Below are 9,638 nucleotides of genomic sequence, written 5' to 3'. Positions count from 1 at the left end.
CACCCGGGGCGGGGGGCCCAGCCTCGAGACCACAGACACTGCAGGGTGTCCAGCCTCGAGAGCACAGACACTGCAGGGTGTCCAGCCTCGAGAGCACAGACACGCCACGGGGTCCAGACTCGAGAGCACAGACACTGCAGGGTGTCCAGCCTCGAGAGAACACAGACACTGCAGGGTGTCCAGCCTCGAGAGCGCAGAGACCGCGGGGCAGCCTCGAGAGAGCACAGACACTGCAGGGTGTCCAGCCTCGAGAGCACAGACACTGCAGGGTGTCCAGCCTCGAGAGAGCACAGACACTGCAGGGTGTCCAGCCTCTCGAGAGCGCAGACACTGCAGGGTGTCCAGCCTCGAGAGAGCACAGACACTGCAGGGTGTCCAGCCTCGAGAGCACAGACACTGCAGGCTTCTGAGCAGGTGCACAGCGGGTAGGAGAGAGGGACAGAAAACCAGCCTGTGAGGATGCCCAAGGCAGGATGGAAAAGAGGCGAGAAGAAAGACCACCCTGCGAGCCGGCCTGAGGCTGAGCAGCATGGAGATGAGGCCCAGGGCCTGAGGACGCTGTGGCTCAGGGCTGGCAGCGAGCAAGGACAACTCAAGAAGACTCAATTGTTATTTTTTAAAAAGAATTATTTAACTTCATTTATTTTAATTTGACCAGAGAGGGACAGAAAGTGAGAAAAGCAAGCCGCCAGGTTTGGGACTCAAACTGCGGCCGGCCATGTGGGAGTCAGGCACCCTTAACCGCCATGCCACCTGCCAGTCCCCAAGACTCAATTATTATTTTTTTAAAGAATTATTTAATTTATTTAATGTGACCAGAGAAGGACAGAGTGGGAGGGGGTGAGAAAGCAAGCCACCAGGTCCAGGATTCGAACTGTGGTCAGCCATGTGGGAGTGTCCAGTGTCTTAACCACTACATCACATGCTGGTCCCCAAGACTCAATTATTTTTAAAAATAATTATTTAATTTTATTCATTGTCATTTATTTTATTTTTTTTAAGTTGACCAGAGAGAGACAGAGAAAGAGAAAGAAAGTGAGAAAGCAAGCCGCCAGGCCTGAGACTCGAACCACGGTCAGCCCTGTGGGAGTCTAGCCGTCCTAACCAGTATGCCACGGGCTAGTCAGAATCAAATTTTAAACCCAGGAAAGTGATGGCAACACAAAAAGCAAATTTAGGGGAGGAACATTTTTTCTTTCTGCGGTTTTTGTTTTTGGAGAGGTTTTTGCTATAGGGCGCGTGCGCTCGCCAGACAGACACAAAGAGATAGAAAGCGAGAAATCACCCCCAGGGGGGATGGCCACGCCTCAATCCCTTCTCCATTCTCCTCTCGGGATCTTGGGCACGCACGCACACACGCCCGGCGTGAGTTTAAGCCACCGGGTCTGGGACACGAACCGCAGTCGACTATGTGGGAGTCCGGAGACACAGCCATTACGCTGACTGCTGGTCCCTGGGGTTTTTGTTTTTCATAAGCAACATTGTAATAATTGGAGAGGACATCCAAAAACTCAAAAACTCTCCAAAATCGTAACCCTCCAAAAGGCCGCCTCGGAGGTGGATCATAACCATGCTGTAGCCACTTCCCGGCCGCCCTCCCGAGCCGACCCGATCCACTGCACACAGGCAGGCTCTGGACTAGTGCCGGCTGCTCAGCGTCACCAACTGATGGCTGACGGGAGCCCACTGCCGCCAGAACCGGAGCAGTGCTTCCCAGGTGGGTCCTAGTGCACACCAGCCGGGCAGGAGGGCCAAGGAGACAGGAGCAAAGTGACTGGCAGGCAGCATGGTGGTGAAGGTGCTCCACCCGTGTGGGCTCCCACGTGGGGTCTGTCTTGAACCTGGAGGCTTGCTTCCTCATCCCCCAATCCTCTGTGGTCAAATTAAAAATAAATAAATAATTTTTTAAAAAAGAATAATTCTTTATTTAATTCCGTTTGTCATTTTTTTTTTTTAAATTTTACCAGAGAGAGAGAAAGGGAAAGCGAGAAAGGCAGCTGCCAGGTCCGGGGCCTGAAAAGCAGCCGTCACGGGAGACCAGAGCCTCTATCACACCACCTGCTGGCCCCAGGAGACAATTCTTAAAACAAACCAGCAAGACCAGAAGAGGCCCCTGGACTTGGCAACCAGCCAACGCCTGATGACAGGAAATGGGCGTGGGGAACACGTGGAGTGGTGGGTGCTTTCGAGGCTTTCACGGCTGCGGAGGGGACGCGCAGGGCGGCAGTGTGGGAGGGCCGGGACCAGGAACCGAGGGCGCTCCGCCCTCCACTGAGAAAGAGAAGGGAGCCCCGCAGCTGTGGGACACGGTGACAGCCCTGGCCTGGGCAGCAGACATGGCTCTCCACCCTGGGCTGCTCCTAGTGCTTTCAAGGCTGCCCACACCGGGCAGCCGGCCCGGACTGTGCATCCCTGAGCACGTGTGGAATCGCAAGGTCCTCTGGAAGCGACCAGGGTGTCTGGGCGACAACTGAGGCAGCATGGGCACCAGGGCCGGGCCTCCAGAGAATGCGATGCGAAGCCACACGGCTTTCCGTACTACATGTCTTGGACACACCGCCGGGCGCCACCCATGTCTGCCGGCGGGGCGTCTGTCAGCAGTCCTGGCTCCTCTCCTGCTGCCTGGAGGCACGACTCTGGCTGGACACACTGCGGCAGTGGCGGGCCTCACAATGTGACGTCAGCCGTGACAGGCACCGCACACACGTATGTGCCAGATGCGGGTTTCACATCACAGTGGCGACCCTTGTGACACGGGACACACCGCAACACGGCATGTGTTTCGGGCTTACAGAATGCTCATCACAGCACATGGAGACGCCGTCCTGCCCCGACTGCCACAGCCCAGTTTGAAACCAGCCCAGACTAGAGTCGGAGGCGCGGCCTTCAGAGCGGCCAGGACGTCCCCGTATAGGAGTCCGGCGCGGAGACCACTGTCAGTGCACGCACCACGCGTGGCCGGGCGCAGACCAGGCTCCCACAGGCGCTCTCGGCCTGGGAGAGGGGCCGTCTGGCTTCGGGGTCCTGGCCTGTCGAGGGACCGCAGATCCAATAAACTGTGTTTTTCAAGGGTTTAAATGGCCACGGCATAAGGTGACTGGGAGAGAGGAGCCGGTTCTGAGAGTCTCCAGCTGAGCACCGAGCACGAGCCGTAAGGAGCCGGGAGCGGGGCTGTGCGGAAGGGCATCCGGGCCACGCGCAGACAGGGCCCCAGAGCCGCACCACGCCTGCCCCCATGGCTGGCGGCCAGCCCGGAGACGCCAACTCGGAGGCCCTGCTCGGCTGGAACCCGTCCCACAAGCACCTCCCGGGGGCTGCTCTGTGCGGGGAGCACCGCGCACTCCCCGCCTTAAGGAAACTGGGGTCCAGAGGTCCGTCTGCCACCAAAGGTCGACTTGTTTCCCTTTCACTTCCTGCCTTTGCACTAAAAGCAAGCCCCTCCCCGTCAGCCCGCTGTGGCAGACACCAACCTGTGCCGCGGCGGGCAGGGGCAGGGCCGGGGGCCCCAGCTCCTTCAGCAGCTCGTTGGTGTCCTTGGCCAGCTGGTTGGTGGAGTGCTGCAGCTGCTGCCTAGGAGAGGAGACAGGGTTCAGGGTACTGTCGCTCCACACTCAGTCTCCTGTGCAGGCGAAGGGCCTCGAAGAACCCAGTCCTAACAGCACCTGAGAGGCGCCCGGCAAACCCACCGGGCATCTGCAGGCTGTGGGACAGCAAAACCCGCCTGGGTGACCCTGTGGAGGTGGCACAGCCCAAGGCTCTAACTCCTCAGGGAAAAGGGGAACACACCAGTCATTCTGGCAGACACAAGGACGCGGGCATTACAGTCGAAGCAGCTCACTTCAGTACACCGAGCCCCAGGTGGCCTGCCACACGGCCCTGCCCAGAGCCCGGCACAGGCTCTAAAGGACGGCTTTGGGGGCCAGCAGGTGGCGGGTGGTTAAGGTGCTGGGCCCCACATGGCCGACCACGGTTGAAGTCCTAGGCACCAGGTGTATGTGTGTGCCCGTCAGAACCCCGGGAGACTTTTCCCTCTCCCTCTCTGTGACTCTCTGGCAAGCTCATGTGTCCTATGGCAGAAAACCTTGAAAATAAATAAGAAAGGAGTGAGCAGCACAGCAGAGCCTGCCGGCACCTGCTGGAGGGGGGGTTTCCAGCTTGGACTCAGCCCAAGCTGCTCTGCAACCCCGACTTTCTGGTTCTCCCCCCAAGACAAGGACACCCTTGGCTGCTTGAAAACGCATGAGGACAGGGAGGGAAGGAGCTGGAGAGCAGAACCTGTGGGGCCTGGGGCAGGAACGCGCGGACAGAGCTCCCGTCACGGGTCCCTCTGCTCTCTGGCATCTTGCCAGAGCTTTCGAGGAAGGACAGAGTTGCGGCGTGCTACGGCCTGGGTGTCTACCCCCAAACTCCGTGTTGAAACCCTAGCCCCCAGGGTGACTGGCTAGGAGGGGGCTTGCACAGGGAGGCAGATCGTGAGGGAGGGATCTCGTGAGTGGCATCAGGATCCTCACAAGAGGGTCCCAGAGCACCGCCTCGTCCCCCCCACCAGCACGGGCACAGCAGACGGGGCTGCCTGTGGGACGTGGCCTCTCCAGACACGGCCCGCCTGGTGTCCGAGCTCGACACGTGAGCAGTCTCCGCCCTGCGCGGGTTAGAGCAGCGGCCAAGACAGCACAGCGTGAACTGCTCAAGTTTCTTTCCCTCCAAATGGGTGTCCACAATAAAACATGCAAGTCATGGGGCCAGCAAGTAGCGTGGTGGTTAAGGCATGGCTGACCGTGGTTCAAGTCCTGGATTTGGTGGCTAGCTTTCTTACTTTCTCTCTCTCTCTCTCTCTCTCTGGTGAGCACATGTGTCCTATAGCAAATGAAAAAAATAATTACAATAATAAATAAAATAATTCTTAACAGGACCAGCAGGTTGCGTGGTGGTTAAGGCATTGGACACTCCCACATGGCTGACCACTGTTCAAGTCCTGGACCTGGTGGCCTGCTTTCTCACTTTCCCCCTCTCTCTGTGTCTCTCTGGTCAAATTAAAATAAATGAATGAATAAAATTAAATAAAACAATTCTATAAAAAAAAATTAAAAAAAAAAAAGGAAGTCAGGGCGAGCAGATGGTGTAATGGTTACGTTGTTGGAGTCCCACAGTCAACTGCGCATCGAGTCCCGGACCCAGCGGCTGAAACATGCCAGGTGAGTGTGTGTGGTCCTCGAATCCCGAGAGGAGGATGAAAGAGAAGGGAGTGCAGTGTGATCATCCTCCTGGGGGGGAGGGTGCTATCTCGCTTTCTGTCTCTGTCTCTCCAGCAAGCACATAGGCTCTATAGCAAAAATTTCTTTTAAAAACAAAAACAGGGGCCAACAGGTGGCATGGTGGTTAAGGTGCTGGATGCCCACAAGGCCAACTGTGGTTTTGGGTCCTGGATCTGGTGGCTTGCTTTCTCACCACCCCCCACCCCCGTGTATCTCTGGTGAGCACATGCATCCTACTGTAAATTAAATTTAAAAAATCAAAACAAGACACAAGTAAAATACTGAGAGTGGGTCAGGAGCCAGAGCACCCCAGGCCACAGCACGCTCTACACAGAGGCACTTCCAGCCCTGAAGAGAGCCCGATCAGGAATAGCAGAAATGGAGTCGTGAAGGATGTGATTGCGGGACCAGCAGATGGCGCAGTGGTTATATCACTGGACTTCCACATAGTTGATGGTGGTTCAAATCCTGGATCCGGTGGCTTAAAACTCACACTGGGCCTGTGTGCATGCATGCCTAAGATTCCAAGAGAAGAATGAAGAAGGGATTGAACGTGGCCATCCCCCCAAGGGTGAGTTCTCACTTTCTGTCTGTCTCTCTTGTGAGTGCAGGCAACCTGTAACAAAAATCCCTCTCCAAAAAGAAAGAAGGAAGGATGTGATTAAAACAAAGAAGGCAGGCCAGCTCTGAGGCACAAGGGTTTTGTGCTGCTCCCTCCAGGACACCGGGTTTGAGTCCCCAGCCCACTTGGCCTGCAGCAGGCATGCGAACGCCCAAGAACTGATGGCTGGGGGGCTGCAGGAGGGCGTGGCACTGTAACCAGACTGGGAAGGGGGCTCAAGGCCCTCGCCCTCTCTCACATGCTCTTCACAAACAGAAAAACAAGCAGGAGTCCCGACACCAGTGCCTGCCGCCTCCCTCAGGATCCCTGGTCTCGGAACCCACGTGGCTAGCGCCAGGTATAGCTGGGAACCAGCCCAGCCAGACCACCCAGAGCCTTGTGCAGCAGGGGCTTGTGGGGCAGCGGGGTGGCTGCCATTAATGGCACTGGGCGCTCACTCGTTACCTGAGAGCCTGCCGAGGAGAAGGGGGCGTGGTGCTCAAGACCACACGTGTACTTGAGGGGGATGCGCTCACACGTGTGTGCAAGGAGCATACACTCAGGACATGTGCAGCCACACGTGAGCTTGATGGCCACGTGCTTACAACTACACATGCAGCCACACACATGCTCAAGAGGCATGCCTACAGGCGTTGTTGAGGGGCGTGCCCTCAGGATCACACACATGCAGCCACACGCACGCTTGAGGGGTATGTGCTCCTGATCACACGCACAGCCACACGCATGCTCGAGGGCATGTGCTCGTGATCACACATGCAGCCACATGTGTGCTCTAGCCACACACGGCCACAAGTGTGCTGGGGCGTGCACTCAGGACTCGTGAACACGTGTGGCTGCCATTCCTGGTCCTGCCACCCCTCAGAACAGACCCGAACCTCAGCTGCCAGCAGCAAGGACATCACGCGTGTCCTGGGGTGGGGGTCACACAACCAGCCGGCCCGGAGGCTACTCACAGGTTCTCCTGCAGCGTGCTCGAGTCCTGCTTGGTTCCTAGTTGGCTCATCAAACTCTTCATCTGAGCGGCTGGGGAGAGGGGGAGAAGAGTCACTGACAAGCGGGCATTTGTCACAGCACCCTACTTCTCAGACACTGGTGTCGCCACGTCCTGAACACGTCTGTGCAATGAACAGAAATCAGGCTACCACTGCAGCCTGATGCATGTGCTTCCCCAAATGGGTTACAGTCCAGCTTCCTCCTGCGCAGTGGCCCAGTCACCCAGGAGAGGTGGTGGTCTCCTTTATGTCCCAGTCTGCCCACTTCTCACTCTCACAGCACTAATTAAAAATCTCATCACCGGGGGAACAGCAGTTAGCGTAATGGCTGTGTCACTGGACTCCCATAGTCGACCGTGGCTTGTGTCCTGAACCCGGTGGCTTAAAACCACGCCGGGCGCGTGTACGTGCGTGCCCAAGATCCTGAGACGAGAACAGAGGAGAAGGGATTGAGGCGTGGTCATCCCCCGGGGGGGTGATTTCTCGCTTTCTGTCTCTCTGTCTGGCGAGCGCACGCGCTCCATAGCAAAAACCTCTCAAAAAAACCCCAAACAAACAAACAAAAAAAACCCAAACAAACAAAAAAACTCATCACCAGGACCAGCAGGTGGCATGGTGGTTACAGTGCTGGACACTTCCACATGGCCGACTGTGGTTCAAGTCTCAGATCTGGTGGCTTGCTTTCTCACTTTCCCTCTTTCTAGCTGTGGTAAAATGTTTAAAAAATGAATGAATGGGGAACCAGCAGTTAGCGTAATGGCCGTGTCGCTGGACTCCCACGTAGTCGACCGTGGTTCGTGTCCTGGACCCGGTGGCTTAAAACTCACGCCGGGCGCGTGTGCGTGCGTGCCCAAGATCCCGAGAGGAGAATGGAGGAGAAGGGATTGCGGTGTGGCCATCCCCCCGGGGAGTGATTTCTCGCTTTCTGTCTCTATGTCTCTCTCTGTCTGTCTGGCGAGCGCACACGCCCTACAGTGAAAATCTCTCCAAAAAAAAAAGAATGAATGAATAAATAAAATAAAATAGTGCTTTAAAAAAATTCATCACCTTTGGAAGGGTCTTAATACCAAGTATCAAGTCACCATAATAAACTCATTAAATCCATTAACACATAACAATGTCTCTATAGCAATTTTTCTCCTACAGAAAAAAACTTTCCGAATTTTTAGAAAGACAAAGTATATAATTTTTTATAATTATTTAAGGTTATTTTATTTATTCATTCATTTATATTTAATTTGATCAGACACACACAGAGAGAGAGAGAGCGTGCGCAAGTGAGAAAGCAAGCCGCCAGGTCCAGGACTCGAACCGTTGTCAGTCATGTGGGCGTGTCCAGCACCTTAACCACCACGCTACCTGCTGGTCCCCAAGAAAGACAAAGTATATTTACTATCAAAAAATTACCACTGACTGAGCACTTTTTTTTTTTTTTAAGTTTTTGCCATAGGGCACATAACTCACTGGAGAGAGAGAAAGAGACAGTGACAGGGAAAGTGAGAGATCACCCCCAGGGGGACAGCCACGCCACAATCTCCTCTCCTCCAGGGGTTTTGAGCACACGCACACACACCTGGCGTGACTTTCATGCTGCCAGTTCCAGGACTCAAGCAGCTGTCACCCATGTGGGAGTCCAGAGCTTTACGCACCACGCCACCTGCTGGCCCCCGACTGAGCACTTTAAGTGCCAGATGTTATACTAAGAGCTTTCTTTATTAAAATTTTAAAATAATTTTCCTATAAGGTGTGTTCATTAGCCAGACAGGGAAAGTGAGAGAAGAAGTTGGGGACGTGGGATGGCCACGCAACACTCCCTTCTCGTCCTTTTTTTTTTTTTTTTTAAATTGAGTAACTTAAAAAAATAATAATTATTTATGTATTTTTATTTATTCATTCGTTTATTTTAATTTGACCGGAGAAAGACAGAGAGAGAGAAAAAGTGAGAAAGCAAGCCACCACGTCTGGGACTCGAACTGTGGTCAGCCACGTGGGAGTGTCCGGCACCTCAACCACCACGCCACCTGCTGATCCCACTCCCTTCTCTCCCATTAGCCTCTCGAGACTGTGGGTTGCCAGGTGTGTTTCACAAGCCGGTGTCTGGGACCTGAACTACACCGCTGGCCACGTGGGACCCAGCACCAGTCCACATGCAGAGCCAAGAGCTTTCAGGACACTCTCACACTCACTTTCATGGCGGTCTGGGCAGCTGCACCCTCCTTCTGCAGAGTTAAGCTTCTTACTTAGTGTGCACAGCTAATGCCTAGAGGCAGACGTTAACTGCAGGAGCCACACCTGACTGGCTGCGATCTTCCCGTCTGTGCAAAACTGGGCCCAGCCCCACCTTTGTCCTAGACCTCTGCTAAGACAGGGAGGGTCAGGACCAGGAGAGAAGGACAAAGTCCCTGTCGGTGGTAGAACGTGAGGGGCACATGCGACCTCCAGCCTGGCTGGGACTCGGACACCCCGCAGCCTGGCCAGCCCTGCAGCAGGAGAGCTGCTCCGACTTCCACACTCCCTTTCACTGTCTGTTTAGGATGGTGGGGCGAGGGGGGGGAATCTCGTCACAGAGGCTAGAATCCGGAGCATCACTTCCACTGCCAGGCAGAGGGGAGAAGAGGAGGACCAGATTTTGTGACTCCACAGGCCAGAGTACTGACACGCACAGAGTACCGTCCAGCCCCACGCAGCCAGAGTACTGACACGCAGAGTACCGTCCACCCCCACGCAGCCAGAGTACTGACACGCACAGAGTACCGTCCAGCCACCAGC

General features: G+C 55.2%; 1 protein-coding gene across 1 annotated transcript in view; it reads right to left on the bottom strand.

Annotated features, from left to right (window-relative positions):
• The window catches only part of STX12 (syntaxin 12), a 29,361-nt gene extending 22,461 nt beyond the window's left edge, over positions 1 to 6,900 (bottom strand). Inside the window, exons 1-2 of the mRNA XM_014582544.2 lie at positions 6,831 to 6,900; positions 3,471 to 3,570 (exon numbers count right to left, since the gene is read on the bottom strand). Coding sequence (XP_014438030.2) covers positions 3,471 to 3,570; positions 6,831 to 6,892 — 162 coding nt within the window. The 5' untranslated portion in view covers positions 6,893 to 6,900. The remainder of the gene's footprint in view (positions 1 to 3,470; positions 3,571 to 6,830) is intronic.
• Between the last annotated feature and the right edge of the window lie 2,738 nt (positions 6,901 to 9,638).

This window comes from Tupaia chinensis, unplaced genomic scaffold (genome assembly GCF_000334495.1).
Source record: "Tupaia chinensis unplaced genomic scaffold, TupChi_1.0 Scaffold143646_1, whole genome shotgun sequence".
Lineage (NCBI taxonomy): Eukaryota > Metazoa > Chordata > Mammalia > Scandentia > Tupaiidae > Tupaia > Tupaia belangeri.
The sequence above is the reverse complement of the archived record's forward strand: the minus strand, read 5'-3'. Positions and strand labels throughout refer to the sequence as shown.